This window comes from Neofelis nebulosa, chromosome 3, assembly GCF_028018385.1.
Source record: "Neofelis nebulosa isolate mNeoNeb1 chromosome 3, mNeoNeb1.pri, whole genome shotgun sequence".
NCBI classification, from domain to species: Eukaryota; Metazoa; Chordata; class Mammalia; order Carnivora; family Felidae; genus Neofelis; species Neofelis nebulosa.
Window position 1 is genome coordinate 87,244,028 of NC_080784.1, and position 17,116 is coordinate 87,261,143.

The following is a 17,116-nucleotide window of genomic DNA, read 5'->3' on the forward strand; positions in this document are numbered from 1 at the left end:
CCCCCATGGGTTTCTGTTATGTTTCTCAGGATCCACATAAGAGTGAAACCATATGGTATCTGTCTTCCTCTGTATGGCTTATTTCACTTAGCATCACACTCTCCAGTTCATCCACGTTGCTACAAAAGGCCATATTTCATTTTTTCTCATTGCCACGTAGTATTCCATTGTGTATATAAACCACAATTTCTTTATCCATTCATCAGTTGATGGACATTTAGGCTCTTTCCATAATTTGGCTATTGTTGAGATGCACATCTATATTTCTAATACAGAAATTGATAGCCTGAAGTAGGATACTGTTACAAGAAAAACAATGTATAGCATTGATTTACCATTCACACGACAAGCAGGTAGGACTTGTATTTCAGGTAACATTTTTAAAATATATTTTTATGTTTATTTCAGAAAGAGAGTGCATGCAAGTGGGGGGAGGCAGAGATAGGGAGGCAGAGAATCCCAAGCAGGCTCCATGCTGTCAGCACAGAGCCTGACACAGGACTTGAATCCACAAACCCACAAACTGGGAGACCATGAGCTAAGCTGAAATCAAGAGTCGGACGCTTAACCGACCAAGCTACCCAGGCTCCCCTCAGGTAACATTTTGTCACCTACTGAGATGATAGCTCTATGGGTAGCAGTTGGAAAAGTCAGAATGTACAATGAATTGCCTGGTCCTTGGTGCTTTTAGCAAGGCATCACAAGAAAGAATTTACTAGTCTCTAAGCAGAGATGGAATAAACACCAGTATTAGGAACCTCAAAGGATTAGAAGAGCCAAGTGCCTCTGTACCCTGAATAACAAAAAAGGATTGTTTTATTTTTGAGGTGCGGGAGGTGGGGGTGGTAAGCCCAGCAAGACCTCCCCGCCACTTGGTTAAGCCACACAAAGGGATCCAGGCCTGCGGTGATAATCTGGGTGTAGCATTCCCAGAGCAGTCTTATTTTCAGTTGGTCTCAAGGTAGCCTCCATTAAAGAGAGGCAGGGTCCTGTGATGAAAAATACTTTGAGAATTTGGTCTAGAAAAGTGCTTAATTGTGGTTCCTAACAGGTGGAACTAGAACTGTATAGACCAAAAAGCTACATTTTTGTGGGAATTTTGCCGCCAAAGAAATGTGAGCGTGGCCTTAAAACAATGGGCACCAAGCTCATGCCAGCAGTAAGTGGACTGTTTTCATGTCTCCCATAAAGGGCACACTCCTAGCCTCTACTTAGAGCCGTGGAGGGAAATGGATAAGGAATAATTTTCCAGACTGGAAGCCATTGAGGGTAATAAACAAGGGACTCCCTTGCCAGAGAGCAGAATCAGGGTCTGATCAAGGAACTTCCTTCTCCACCATCAGAGACAGACTCTTCTCAGGGTCTCCCAGGAATATCCCACAGTTGGTTTGAATCAATACATTTCCCTTTATTCCCTCTTTCCAAGTTGAGAGTTTTTATTTGGGTTTCCTGACCTCACCACACCATTATAAATGGGAAGAAGTGAGGGTGAGAGCAAATAATTTGCCCATCAGTTTAGAAGTCGTCACACTATTTAGAAGCCACATCTAAAGCTGATGGACCTTAATAGAGATCCTGGATTTTGAGCTGAATCAGTAACTGGTGAGGACGGGTTGAGTATGTTCTTTGTGCAGGAAGAAGGTTGTGCACAGAGACTTAATAGCAAGAGAAAAGGGCTACGGCTGTGGCTGCGAGTTGCTACCAAAATCCTCTATGTGCTTCTATGGTAAGAAAGTTTAGCTGGAATATGGCTTCCAGCCAAAGACTACATTTCTCAGCTTCTCCATCTAGATGTAATGAAGTCTCCATGCCATTGGAATGTGAGAAAACCTACATGCCAACAGGCCCAACACTTAAAACCTTGCAAATGTGTCCCATGAAGCCATGTCTGAAAATGGCAGAGCTATCCTCCATTCAAGCCCCCGAGTCATTATGTGGAACAAAATCCACTAGCTTGCAATGCTTACCTCACAACCGTTAGTTGGGAGAAAAACTTCTATATTATCAATGCATTCTTGCTACAGGAGCTTAGCCTAACCTAAACATTACAACCACCTTCTCCCTGACAATCTTGGATCTTCCTCTGAATTCTTTGCTTTTATTTTAAAAATTAATGTACAGGGACACCTGGGTGGGCTCATTTGGTTAAGCATCCAACTTCGGCTCAGGTCATGATCTTGTGGTTTGTGAGTCTGAGCCCGCATCTGGCTCTGCGCTGAGAGCTCAGAGCCTGGAGCCTGCTTCAGATTCTGTTGTCTCCCTCTCTCTCTGCCCCTCCGCTGCTCATGCTCTGTGTCTCTCTCTCTCAAATATAAATAAACATTAAAAAAACGTTTTTAAAAATAAAAATCAACGTATAATATCCTCTAACATTTGTTTTAATAAAAATATTCCCCTAAACATAAAGTAACTGGTACTTAAATAAGATATGCTACTTATCCTGTAGCTTTGAACAACCCTGGATACACCACTACGTCATTATACACACCACAGTTACTATATTAACACACACACAATCTCTGAAACAGGTTTTTATTAAACAGTAAAGCAAAACTGGAACACAAGTTTAAATGTTTGTAAATTAGGTCACAAAAGGGATGCAAAATGTTTGCAGTATAACTATTATATTCATACAGCTAAAGTCATTCATCGAATCTTACACCAATACAAACGTTAAGATTATTCCATGATTAAAAGTAGCCCAAATCTAATAACCAAAACTATATTAGTGGATCTCTCTTCCTATTTAACATCTTAACATTACTTCTGATATTAATTTTCTTACCAAATGGAATCTACAAACTAAATTTCTTGAAACTGTCAAAGAGTGACTAAAACTCTGCAAACCAAGTAGTTAGGTTTACAGAAAATTCTGGGGAAGTAGTGAGATTAAAATACTGAGAAAAATATCACTTAGTATACACGTAAAACTCGTCCATTTTGTTCATGATTCTGACACTAATACACTCTCAAGGGATTTTGCAAAAGTTGATCTGCTGGGTACCACAAAGAAACCTTGAGACTAAACTCTTTGTAACTGTTCTCTTCTAGATGTGGTTGACCTAAGGTTAGTCACATTTAATCTACTTCCATCTTCATATATTCCCCAAAAGATATCGTCTGTGCCACAGATCACACGAATCTGGAGTGAAAACATTTGGAGCTGGTTACTACTGTTTGCCCAGTGCCTTTCCCATCCCATTTCTGTTCTATTTCAAACATATAACCGGAGCTCATCTTTTCAGATACCAAGTGCATCAGCTGTGCAAAAGGAAGTTTTTAACAACAGACCTTCCCAATTTGATAACTCAGTTGCAAAGGAAAGTCTTCATATTTATGGCCTCTGTTTTCAATCAATTAAAGACAAACCAACAATCCTATCTTATTACTAACTATGACAAGCCCTAACTGAGAAAGTGTCTTATTTTGGTTAAGTTTCAACAATTCAAGCTCAGGTTACTCTCACAGATGATTAACTATTAAAATTACTTTTACAAATGTGAAACCAATTTTTTCCTTAGGGGAAGGGAAATGGGAAGGAAGAAGCAAATGGAGAAGAGGCACAACATGGTAGACAGGGTACATAAAGCTGTGCGTTCAGTACATGATTTTGGTCACTTTTCACAACACGGTGGTTATTTTCTTGTATCTCTTAATATGCCTATAATAAAAGACAGTGCTAAACCTGTAAATCAAAGCAAATTTGATAAAACATTCATTTTCAAGTTTCATAAATATATGCATTTCTAATTATAAAGTCTCTACAATACATTAGCACATTTTCATAGACTAACATATTATACACAAGCTCATGGAAGTCTTCTGTTATGCTCTTAATTTTGCCTAGATCTGATATTATCTTCATAAATATTCAATTAAGCCACAAACAAAAGTACTCTAACTTTTTGAACCTATCCAAGTTTTAAAGAAAAAAAGATCAGCAGCAATTCCATAAAACAGAAGGGATGTCAATCCCTTACTTTCTTTTGCTTTTTGTGTCAGTTGTTTGAAAAACACTAGAAGCTGACATGAGGTTTTCTATATATTGTCCAAGAACTTGGTTTTCTGATTTTAGCTTCAGATTTTCTTCCTTAACTGCATCTACTCTTGCGGAGAGGTCTATATTAAAAATAAAAAAGCCCATTATCAATAAAATAATGGCAATGACTCCGTATCATAAAAGATTTAAGATTCATTCTTAAAATAGATAACATGATCTTTAAATTTTCTGTTTTTAAATTCAAGTAACTTTAGAATTCAGGTGAACAAAGTAAACTGAGTGCTGGTCAATAGCTAAAATTCTTAAAAAGTGATTTCACATTAGACTAAATGTTATTCTTGGTAAACAGCATTTATGTTGAGTGGTTATTTCTTTAAATGGTTATTTCTAAAAAGTACAGACTCAGTTTTTTCACCAAAATGTGAATTTTGGTTCATGCCTTAACACAAAAACTAACATGTTTGCTAGAAATGCTTCAGAAAATGTGGTAGGCAAATACAACTTGCTTTATACACGGACTAAAGAAAGTCAGTTTCCAAGCAATGAAATATTTTGCATTTTTACTTTAGTAAGAAATTCAAAAGACACAGTTCCTAATGATCAAATAAAACATCACCTCCATTCATTCACTTAACAACTAAGTATTGGGTGCCCTCTAAGAGTCAGGCACTGTTCTAGAGGCAACAGTGACAAAAGCCCTTGCCTTCACAGAGCTCACATTCTAATATGCATGTGAACACATGTGCATTTAGGGGGTCCCAAGTAAAAGGAAAAAAAAGAAGGGTAAGAGTGGTAGGAAGCAAAAGGGAAGTTGCCCTTTGAAATTTTTTTTAACGTTTATTTATTTTTGAGAGAGACAGAGACACAGCGTGAGCAGGGGAGGGGCAGAGAGAGGGAGACACAGAATCCGAAGTAGGCTCCAGGTTCTGAGCTGTCAGCCCAGAGCCCGACTCAGGGCCCGAACTCACAGACCGTGAGATCATGACCTGAGCTGAAATTGGATGCTCAACTGACTGAGCCACCCAGGAGCCCCTGAAGTTGCCCTTTTATATAGTATAGTCAGGGAGAGCTATTTTGATAAAGGGAATTTGACCAGAGACCTAAAGGAAGGAAATGAGCCATACAGAACGCAAACACCTTAAGGGAAAGATTCAAGCCCCTAAGTAGAAGCATATGCTGAAAGAACAGCAAGGAGGCCAGTGTCTGAGGCAGAATGTATGAGGCAGACAGTGTGACATGACTGACTCTGAAAGGTAAAAAGTAACAGGTTTCCAGAGAGTAACCTGGCTTTTATTAACTGTAAAATAGGAAGCCAGTGAAATGACATGATCTGCTCACCCTGCTGTTACAAAAGAAAAAAAAAAAAAAAAAAAAACCCACAACCTCTTAATTTCACTAAAAACCGAGATGTTTCAGGACACCCGGGTGGCTCGGTTGGTTGAACATCCAACTTTGGCTCAAGTCACAATCCCAGGGTTTGTGAGTTTGAGCCCTACATTGGGCATGCTGCTGTCAGTGCAGAGCCTGCTTCAGATCCCCTGTCCCCGTCTCTGGTTCTCCCCTGCTCACTCTCGCACTCCCTCTCAAAAATAAATAAACATTAAAAAAAACAAGATGTTTCACTGGTAGTATTAATTTTATGCAACACATTTAGAAAATGAAAACAAACCTCAGATCAATTTACTTTTAATCTCTGAAGCTAAAACACTTTTTATTTTAATATAAGCTTTATTAAAGTGGACTTAGTAATAACACAATGCTTAAAAGGGGGCTCTCATGTAATAAACAGCATTACCTTAAACCCAGAGGGATGCATAAGAACACTATTTGACTTTCTCATTGAAGCACAACTCTTCTTTAAAATCACCAGCCAAAGATGCAGGCAGGAGGGGGAAAACATTATCGAAATGGACTTTGAAGTTTATACTTTCAAAAACTGGGGGCACGGTAACAAAATTTAGCAACATAAATGCTTACAATTTCAACTATTGGATGTTATTCAAGAAAACTACGAAATGGAGGCTCACCTTCAAGTGTGTGTTGAAGTTCCAACACTTGATTAATAAGTCGCGTTTTTTCCTCCAGTTCCACCTGATTTTCAGCATCAACTGCTGTAATACAAAGGTTTGCATTTACTATTAACGTTAGGTACCATTTGTGTAGTGCAGCACTTAAAGTCGTACAAAATGTTTCATCTTTGTTATCTTACTTGCCTTACACAAGAACCCTGTAAAGGAAAAAGTTATATGCCCACATGGCAGATATGTTTTGCCAACATCAATTCTTTCTAGAACTAGACAGTAAATAAGTCAGTAAATTAGCCAAATCCAACCCTTCTAAATATTGCTTCTCTGTTCTTTCTGTTGCTCTATGAAGCCAAAGCATCCACAAAACCAGGAACATACAAAAAGGAAAATAAAGAACATACCATCCATGTCAGCATTCATCATCTCGGGTAACAAACTTTTGGGCCTTGGATACAAAATCCTTGATGAATCGTCTGCAATAAGAAAAAGAAACAGACACATATAGCAATAACATACCATTGTACATTTATCAAATTTTTTTAAAGGAGATAATGATCAATAGTAGCAAAGTTATGGAAGAACAAATACAAAATATTAGACACAAATTTTAAATATGTATCTTCTTAGAAAGCAGTATGGTAATAAATTACACTCATAAAAACATTTAAATATTTTCTACTAAGCAATTTTGCTCTTGGAAATTTAGCCTAAGGAAAATTACAAAGAAGTAAAAATTATATACATAAAATCTTCACTTCAACCTTATTTACAACCCACCAAATTGGAAACAACATAAACTGTCCATTCAGTCTGTAATTACTGTAGTTTCTAATTGAGTGGGTACTAAAAATAATTAGGATGACTATAATAACATAGAAGAATGTTTATAAAATGGTGTATTCATTGATGTAAATCATGTAAAATATACATAAATACAAATAAAGAGAACAGCAAAATGAAAAAAGCTCTTCTATTAAGGATGATAATAGGGATGAAAACAAATGTGTTTAAAAATACTTTTCATCATTAAAGTATTATTTTATATATAATAATATATAAAATATATTTAAAACTTTTTATTGATAACGTTCAAGAGAAAAATACTAGTTACCTGAAACATTAATGTGGGATAAATGAAAATATCAACCTGTTACATCCTAGTTAGAGTTAAAACAAATTAATTAGGATGTGAATAAGTAAAACATTAACATTTTATTGTTCCTATAAAAGGTTTCAAAATATTAAAGCATAAAATTCTTATGAAATACGTTGTGCTCTATAGCTAACATTCATTTCATATTCGGTGTGTTCAAGAGTTATTAAATAAACCAGATTATTACTGGTCACCAATCTAATCTACTCACTGAAGCAATTTAGACCTGTCAATATTGTTACTCTTTCAACAAATTATTTATGGAGCACCTCTTATACCCAAAGCATTGTTATGCTTCCATATACTATAAACAGTGGAACCGAGACCTACTGAACAAGGATGTCGACATTCTAGAACTAGAATCACATTAAAGAGTTTTCAGATACTGGCATGAATGTAAAGATAAAATGCTCAGTGTACGTACATAAGAACTATCTCTGAAATAAGACATCACGTATTATTCTAAAAAAGAAAGACATTAAACATCCTACACATAGCATTATTAAAGAATTAACTAGCTACAAATGATGTAAAATTGATTTAATGCTTAATAAATCTACTCCCAAGTCTTCTGGCATCTTTCTACTTCTCTAGAATTAGTTACTCTCCCCTTCATATCTTATTCACATGGTTTTAATTCTCAGGTTCTTTGTACTTCAGAGAAAGTTGACACATATATTTGTGATATATGTATGTATTATATACATATTACATGTGCATTATATATATACATACATATGTAATATATGTACATATGTAATATACATATAAAATTTCTCTGAAGTGCAAGGAACCTGAGAATATATATGTAATTAATTAAATATATATTAATAATATATACACATAATATGTTAATATGTAATATGTATCAGTACATCTATATAAATCCAAGTAGACTAATTACTAAAAATCTTTTTAAAAATTATTTATTTATTTATTTATTTTAAAGTTTCATTTATTTTGAGAGACAGTGTGCATGCATGCGTGAGTGGGGGAGGGGCAGAGAGAGAGAGAGACAGAGACAGAGAGAGAGAGAGAGTATCTCAGGCCCTGCCCCATCAGCATGGAGCCAGATGCAGGGCTCAAACTCAGAAACCAGGAGATCATGACCTGAGCGGAAATCAAGAGTTCCACACTCAGCTGACTGAACCACCCAGGCGCCCCCCAAAATTATTTAAATTATTCAACTTACTATAATATGTGAAGCCCACACTTCAAAAATTATCCCTCTCCATTCAATCACCAATGTATCTCTTTACAATCGAAGAGGATGAGTGTTAACAGTGAAAACTTTATTTGACACTTGCAATTTTCCTACCATTTCAACCACTGACCTGGCTAACACAGGTCTGGGAGGGATGACATAGGCCACAGCCAAAAGCAAAAGTGATCTTGAGAGTACTCAGCCAACAATAGCCTGCAGCTTGGCTATTTCCCCTGCTAAATAATATATAAAAAGTACTTCAAATTTCTAATATTTGCTTTTAAAAATACAGCTAAAACAAAATTTTCATGACAAATGAGAAGCATTGTAAGATACATAAGCCAAGGAACAAATAATCATGCAATCAATACAAATGACTTTGATATCAGATTTCGTATAGGGATATGGTATATTTTTCCTGCTTATGTTTCAATCTAACACCAAAAGTAAAAAGTCTACAAAAGCAAACTGTTCCAAACTGATCAATGTAATCATGAAGCCAGTTTCTGAAATTTTGGCCACATGTAAACCAAACAATAGAAAATCTTTGTATGGTTTATCAACAGTTTGACTTCATCTGAAAAAATGAAGGAAAAAAAGGCAGAAAAATGGGGTGGAGGGGGATTAGAGGAAAAATGAAGCTTAGAAACACACACTAAAGACTGGGGTGGAGTCAATACCACAGAAGCCAGGCAGGCACAAGGACAGTGCTATGGGATCGACAACACAACCTGAGAGAACACCATTCATATCACAGTCCATGTAAGACTGCACTTGAGGCTTGCACAGTGCAAAATCTGCCCTACTGTATGTGGCAGCCTTGTACAAAAGGGTATTCATGATTCTTTAATAAAAGAGACAGGAGTATTGCCAGCTGCTTCTGCACAACAACAAAAAAGACAAATAACAATTTTTTCTTATTATGATATGATTAAATAGGCTGGCCTCAAAATGCTTTCTTGCATATATTCAAGTTATTTCAGTAAATTTAGAGTAACAAACTGATTTATTTTATATATAAGATCAGAAGGTTCACTGAGCTCTTTGTATCAAAGCAATTTAGCCACAGATTTTTTCTTTCAAAATAAGATCAATCTTCAAACTTCATGATGTCTACATTAGCACATTAGACTGAGTTTTTCAACTATAAAATGTTTTTTAATCTATAGCTGCTATCATATCAATCCAATTTCATGTGAAATGCACTTTTTAGAGTTCACTGTCAATTCTTCTGTTCCTATACATAAATGCAAATCTGATGTGAAAAGAAAATCCAGACCAAAGTATCTCAAGTGTGAGGACACTGAAATGAATGTGGGGTGCTAAGGCTGATCTGTTTCTCCTAACGCTGCCTTAGTTCCAAAATGATTACGGTTCTGAGATTTGTCAACTCTGACTCAAGGCTAGATTGGATCTCAGAAGTGTTTCTCAAAAATTGCAGTAAATTTTCCAAGGGATGCAAGTGCTGATGCATAGGGGCACTTGTACCCCAATGTTTATAGCAGCACGCTCAACAATAGCCAAATTATGGAAAGAGACTAAATATCCATCAACTGATGAATGGATAAAGAAATTGTGGTTTATATACACAATGGAGTACTACATGGCAATGAGAAAGAACGAAATATGGCCTTTTGTAGCAAAGTGGATGGAACTGGAGAGTGTTATGCTAAGTGAAATAAGCTATACAGAGAAAGACAGATACCATGTGTTTTCACTCTTATGTGGATCCTGAGAAACTTAACAGAAGACCATGTGGGATAGGAAGGAAAAAAAAAAAGTTAGAGAGGGAGAGAGCCAAAACACAAGAGACTCTTAAAAACTGAGAATAAACTGAGGGTTGATGGGGGGTGGGAGGGAGGAGAGGGTGGGTGATAGGCATTGAGGAGGGCACCTTACAGGATGAGTACTGGGTGTTGTGTGGAAACGAATCTGACAATAAATTTCATATTAAAACCAAAACAAAACAAATTGCAGTAAATTTTGATGCTTATCTTCATCTAGCCTTGGTCAGTGGAAGAGAACCTAGAACTATTTTGATAATTTAAGTCCTGGATGTAAAAGGTATGGAGAGAACAAGGGTCAGGAAGTGTGACAAACATTAGGATGCGGACCCATCTTCCACGCCCACACGCTTGTGACCAAAGACTACTGTTCTACCAAAGTAGACCTCTACCTTCTTTTATAGTACCCTGAATAGTACCACTGTTAAGAGGCAGTGTAGCACAGTGATTAAGAACATAAATTTTTATTACCTGTATTTAAATCCTAGCTCTGCTATTTATAAGCTCTGGAACCTCAAGCAAGGTTATACCTCAGCCTCAGTTTCCTCATCTGTAAAATGAGGATAAGAGTATATACCTCATAGTTTTGTTGTCAAGAATTTAATGAGTTCATATATATAGTGTGCTTGCAATGGTACCTTGTACAAAGAAGGTATTGAATAATATTAGCTGTTATCTTCTCTCCCTTTTGACTCTAATTCAGGCCACAAAAAGAAATTTTGGAAAAATCATCTGGTCTAGCTGCCGCATTTCACAAATAAACCAAGGCCAAAAGAAATAATGGCTTACCCAACATCACAAAATCACAAAAGTAGTTACTGCCAGAGCCAGGAGTACCCAGGCTAGTTTTTTCCACCATACCATTCCAGGTATGCTCACATCTGAGACCTAAGATTTTGAGAGTTAAGACTGAAATGCAACCAACTTTTCTGCATCTAAAACTGTGCGTTAATCAACTAAATGCTTTACATATATTATTAGTTCGTATTCATCAAATCAACAGGGCATCGTAATTTATGTTTGTGGATGCTGTATCTCAGAAAGGCTATGTATCTGCCTTAGACTTCACAGCCAATGTTTGTACCAAGAATTTGAAGGTAGGTCTAACTATAACGTTCCTGCTTTTCCACTATATAATGGAAAAAAACTTTAATAACAGCCCTAATCTCAGTTTTCCAAATATTTTGCAATCTTTGATGTTAAATCCCTTTGATATTTTACTAAGCAACTGAAGATAAATTTCATTCCCTTCAAGCTGTATCAACTTTCAACATGAGTTTATCTGTTCAGGCTCCTTCAAGTTCTGAATTGTTCTGGTTAGATAAATGTAGTCTGAGATTCTACAAGATTAAGGAATTGATTTGATCGGTCCAATGAGGACAGGAACGGAAGCTAGAGTCCCAGAGAATGACTAGCTACCGTGAATTTAATCAAAGGGTACGGCAACAATATACAGGCACAGCTTTGGATCTTCAGGTACAGACTTACGGTGTCGGCAGCACAGCATTTTAACATTGTTACGTCATAGTAGTGGTCTCGCTACATTGTATAACAAAAGTCCTGCCTTTCAGAAATGTATCTTCTCTCTCCTTTTCAATCCTAACTCCCCAAAACTTGCTCAGCAGGACCCTAAAGCCCAAGTAGAAACTAACCCGGGAGCTGCTTTCAGCCCCTGGAAAGCTGTCGCCAAGCCCTTATTTATCGCTCACTCGCCACCCTCCCCGCCTTGGCATCCTCTCCCCACAACCTGCGGGCTCTCGGCAGAGCACCCACGGACTAGTCCAGGCGTGCCAGGTCCCATTCCACCCAAACGCCCCTCCGCCGTCCCAATCAGGGCGGGAGGCTGGACAACGGCCTTCGACTCAGAAGAGACGGTGAGAAGGCGGCAGAACGTCCGCCTCAGAGATGAAAGCAGCCCCTCCCCAAAGGAACCTCTAGGCTCAATAATGAGAAGATGAGACGGAGGTTGCGCAGGGGCTCTGCAGACAGCCAGGCCTCCGCCGCCCACCAAATGCCCAGGCCCGAGGCCGCTCTTCCCGGGCCCCTGGTGCGCCGGATCGCGTCCAGTCTACCCCGCCCTCCAGGCCCTTGGCTGTACCGTGGCCGCAAACTCCAATAGCCCGGGGCCAGGCCCTCCGCCGCCCGAGACTGTCCTCACCTGCCGTTGGAGGCGCTGGGAGTGGGAGGGATAGGGAGGACGCCTCAAGCCCCAACACTTTCGCCAACCGGTACCGGCAGCTCCGCCCTCTGCGCCCACAGAGCGTGCGCGGAAACGGGAGTCCCGCCCTGTCCCGCCCCGTCCTGCCCAGTCTCCCACCAATCCCCACTCAAGAAGGCACGCCTGCGCATTAGCTGTACGACGCCCCAATCGTCCTTTGTCGAAGCCCAGGGATCCACCTTTTGCCATAACAAAAGGACGTTGGCATCCAATCAGGATTGAGGCTGATGTGGGCGGGTCCAGGAAAAGCAACACCCAATGGCAGTACAGAGGCGAAGTTAGGCGTGAGAAAGCCAGTCCCAGGAAAGCAGCCCTTCAGTCTCAGCAGGAGCCTGAAAATTGGGGTCAGAAATCCAGTGTGGAAAATTCTGACAGCTGTCAGGAAGGAGGTTGGTAAAACCAAATGCCGGGGGCGAGAGAAATCATTCAGATTTAAGAAAAGGGTATTTGTGGGCGTGAAAGATAGATAAAGCCAGTATAATACTGTAGTACCTCAATTCAAAAAGCAAACTTTTCCATATTTTTAAATTTCCCAAATACCCCTAGTGGATTGTTCCTCTCCACCTCCTTTCCAAACGATTATTAAATCCATAGTGCACCTGACCATTTAATAATATTTTAGAATTGAGAAAATACTTTAACAGTACTTTGATATATAGAACTTTCGCTCACCTTCTCTCATTTTGATTCTCACAGCAACCCACAGAAAGAAACTGAAGCTTAAGAATAAATAAATGTCTTGCTCAAGGTCATACATTCAGTGTGAAATGCTGTGGCCAGGCTTTGGGATGTAATGTAATCTGGCTTGATAGCATTCATTGATATATAGCACTTGACACAAAGCAGCATCCTGCTTGTGTTTAATATTTGTGAGTACAGGGTAGTAATACCATATTGTTTTGGCTCTGGCACATTCTCCTGAGTTGTAGAGGTGAGCCTATGTCTGCCTGTTTCTTGATTTTTCACTTAGGGTTCAGTTTGCTGACATACCGCCTTAATCCTTTTAAGAATATATATATATATATATATATATATATATATATATATATATATATATATAAACACACACATATATATGTGTATATATGTATATACACATATATATGTGTGTATATACACATATATATGTGTATATATCTAAAAATATACATATATATTATACATAATATATGTATATATACACATATACATATATATACATATACATAATACATATATATGTATATATATCTAAAAATCTTCCATTCAGTATTTGAGAACTGTGTATTTGGCTGGAACTATGTGACATAATCTGAGAAAATATACTAGAATGCAACACAGGAGCTAAATAAATGAAAAATAAGAAAGATCCAGTGTATATCCAGTAGGAGTGTCAAAAAGAGAAATTACAGACAATGGGTGTGAGCAGTATTCAAAGAATAATAACTAAGAATTTTTCAGGACTGTGGAATATTTGAATGCTCAGATTCAAGAAGCACTTAATTCTTGAACAGGTTAAAAATAAAGAATTTCATACCTGGACACATCCTGATGAAACTGCAGAACACCAAAGACTAAGAAGTATTAAAAGAAACTGTTGTTGTTAGAGCATAAAATATACATGCTGTTTATAGTATAAAATACAAATAACAAAAAAAAGTACCATCTTCTTATTTTATTTTTGATTTGTTTTAGAGAAAGAGAGCATGGTGCACGAGCAGGGGGAGAGGGGCAGAGGGAGAGAGGGAGAATCCCAAGCAGGCTCTACACTCAGTACGGAGCCCCATCAGACTCCAGCCCCCAATCCTAGAGTTCATGGCCTGACCTGAAATCAAGAGTCAGATGCTCAACTGGCTGAGCTACCCAGGTGCCCCTCATCTTAACTATTTGAAATTGTACAGTTCAATAGTGTTAATTATATTCACATTGCCATGCAACCAGTCTCCAGAACACTTTTCATCTTGCAAAGCTGAAACTTTATACCCATTAAAAAGCAACTCCTCATTTATCTCTCCCTCCAGCACCTGGCAACTGCCATTCTTTCTGTCTCTATGAATATGACTACTGTAGGTACTTCATGTATGTGGAATCTCTTTCAGTATTTATTTTTTTGTGACTGACTTTTCACTAATCATAACATCCTCAAGGGTCATCCATATTGTGGCATGTGTCAGAATTTCCTTCCTTTTTAAAACAAAATAACATTACATTTATGTATAGAGCACATTTTGTCTTTCTATATATCTGTCAATGGATACTTGGGTTGCTTCCAACTTTTAGCTATTGTGAATGCTACTATGACAATGATGTGTGCAAACATCTCTTTGAGACCCTGCCTTCAATTCTTTTGGGTGTATATCCAGAAGTAGAATTACTGGATCATATGGTGATTCTATTTTATAAGCAACATTTTTAAATGTGGCAACGAGGGGCATCTTGGTGGCTCAGTTAGTTAGGCATCCGACTTTGGCTCAGGTCATGATCTCACGGCTCTTGAGTTTGAGCCCCATGTCAGGCTCTGTGCTGACAGTTCAGAGCCTGGAGCCTGCTTTGGATTCTGTGTCTCCCTCTCTCTCTCTGCCCCGCCCCTGCTCATGCTCTGTCTCTCAAAAATGAGTAAATGTTTAAAAAAATTTAAAAAAGAATATGAAAAATCCTAATAGTGCTATAAACTAGCACTGAAGCAAAAACTGGTAGGACTGAAATAAGAAACCAACCCACAGTGCAGCTGAAGAGTTCATCACTCCCCTCTCTGTAATTTGTAAAATAAATACACATATACAGAAAATTAGGGGCGCCTGGGTGGTTCAGTTGGTTAAGCATCCAACTTGGGCTCAGGTCATGATCTCACGGTTTGTGAGTTCGAGCCCCGTGTAGGGCTCTGGGCTGACAGCTCAGAGCCTGGAGCCTGCTTCAGATTCTGTGTCTTCCTCTCTCTCTCTCTGCCACTCCCCTGCTCACACACACTCTCTCTCTCTCAAAAATAAATAAAACATTAAAAATTTTTTTAATTGTATAAAAAAAGAAAACTAGTAAGGAACTCAAGTCCCAAGCTTGGCTTGCACATTAAAATCACCCGGGAAGCTCTTAAGAATTCTGAAGAACAGGCTACACCCCCTACTTCTTAAGTCACAATCTCAAGGGTTGAGATACAGGCATTGATACTTTGGGAAGATACAAAGGTGATTTCAACAGAGTGCGGGAAATTTTGGGAACTATTGTTATAGAAGACCTTAAAAAGCCTATCAACCAATTTCACCTAGTTGGCACTTATAAAAAATTCCACCTAATAACTAGAACATAACTTCTTTTCAAATGTACATGGAGTATTCAAGAAAATGGATCATATTCTCTATCATGAAACAAACCTCAACACATTTAAAATGATTGAAATTAAAAAAAAAATAAGATCATTGAAATCATATAAAATATTTTCTTTTCTGACAAAAGAATTAAACTAGAAATCAATAACAAAGATATTTGTGAAAAATTTAGAAATTAAGTAAGTATATAAATTCTACACAAACTCTTCCAGACAATAAAATAAGAAAGAACACTTTCCAATTCATTGTATAAGAACAGTGTTACCCTGATTCCAGAACTAGACAAAACATTAAAAGACATAAAACTGAACATAGACACAAAAGTCCTTTACAAGTTTTTAGGAGATTGAATCCAATAATTGCTCCTAGACAAAGGGTCTGAACAGTTGTGATTCCTGATCCCAGAACTTTCACTTTTCTCACAGATTATGGTCTAAAACTGATCCTAAAACTCATATGGAAAAACAAAAGATACAGAATAACAATGTTGTAATAGAACCATAAAGTTAGAGGACTTATACTACCTTATTTCAAGTCTTATTATAAAGTTAAAGCAATAAAATAAATGGAGTATTGTTATAGACACATAGGTAAGTGAAATAGAATAGAATCTAGGAATAAACCCACACATAATATGGTCAATTGATTTTCACAATGGTACCTTTCATGAGAAAGGATAGATTTTTTTCCATAAATGGTGCTGGAACAACTGAATATCAGTTGAAGGGAAAAAAATGAACCTCGATCCCTACCTTATAGCATACAGATAACTGTTAATTCTGAATGGATCATAAATTAAAACATAAAAGCTTAAACTGTAAATCTTCTAGAAGAGGTCAAAGAAAAAAGTCTTCATCTCTTTGGTGTTGGCAGAATTTTTTGTGAAAGGTCACACACACACACCCATAAAAGAACAAAATGATTAATTGAACGTTATAAATATTAATAATTTTTGCTCTTCTTTTTAATGTTTATTTTTGAAGAAGAGAGAGACAGAGCATGAGTGGGGGAAGGGCAGAGAGAGAGAGGAAGACACAGAATCTGCAAAGCAGGCTCCAGGCTCTGAGCTGTCAGTACAGAGCCCCATGTGGGGCTCAAACTCACCAACTGTGAGATCATGACCTGAGCCCAAGCTGGATGCTTAACCAACCTATCCACCCAGGTGACCCTGCTCTTTGAAAGACACCATTTTGAAAATGAGGACAATGTATAGACTGGGAAAAAAATCATAATATGTGATCTAACAAAGGACTTGAATTCAGAATTTCTAAGAACTCTTTCAATCAGTAATGGAAAAACATCCCAGTAAAATAATGGAAGAAAGCTTGTCAGCAATAAAAAGTAACAAACTACCAATATGGATGAATCTTAAGTGTATTATGCTGAGTGAAAACAGCCAGATAGAAAATGTGCAAACTGTATGATTTT

General features: G+C 37.7%; 1 protein-coding gene and 1 long non-coding RNA gene across 6 annotated transcripts in view; one reads left to right on the forward strand and one right to left on the reverse strand.

Moving 5' to 3' along the window:
- Positions 1-2,516: 2,516 nt before the first annotated feature.
- The window catches only part of SCOC (short coiled-coil protein), a 44,394-nt gene continuing 29,794 nt past the window's right edge, over positions 2,517-17,116 (reverse strand). Inside the window, exons 1-5 of one of the 5 annotated variants that reach the window (XM_058721320.1) lie at positions 12,327-12,435; positions 10,640-10,718; positions 6,429-6,500; positions 6,028-6,111; positions 2,517-4,119 (exon numbers count right to left, since the gene is read on the reverse strand). In XM_058721320.1, the coding sequence (XP_058577303.1) occupies positions 3,977-4,119; positions 6,028-6,111; positions 6,429-6,450 (249 nt within the window). In that variant the 5' untranslated portion in view covers positions 6,451-6,500; positions 10,640-10,718; positions 12,327-12,435 and the 3' untranslated portion in view covers positions 2,517-3,976. Of the gene's footprint in view, positions 4,120-6,027; positions 6,112-6,428; positions 6,501-8,372; positions 8,495-8,514; positions 8,621-10,639; positions 10,719-12,266; positions 12,436-17,116 lie in introns of those variants that run through there. The other 4 variants (XM_058721322.1, XM_058721323.1, XM_058721321.1 and 1 more) reach the window with 4 other exon arrangements.
- The window catches only part of LOC131507051 (uncharacterized), a 77,292-nt gene continuing 72,639 nt past the window's right edge, over positions 12,464-17,116 (forward strand). Inside the window, exon 1 of the long non-coding RNA XR_009259295.1 lies at positions 12,464-12,775. This is a non-coding gene — a long non-coding RNA (uncharacterized LOC131507051). The remainder of the gene's footprint in view (positions 12,776-17,116) is intronic.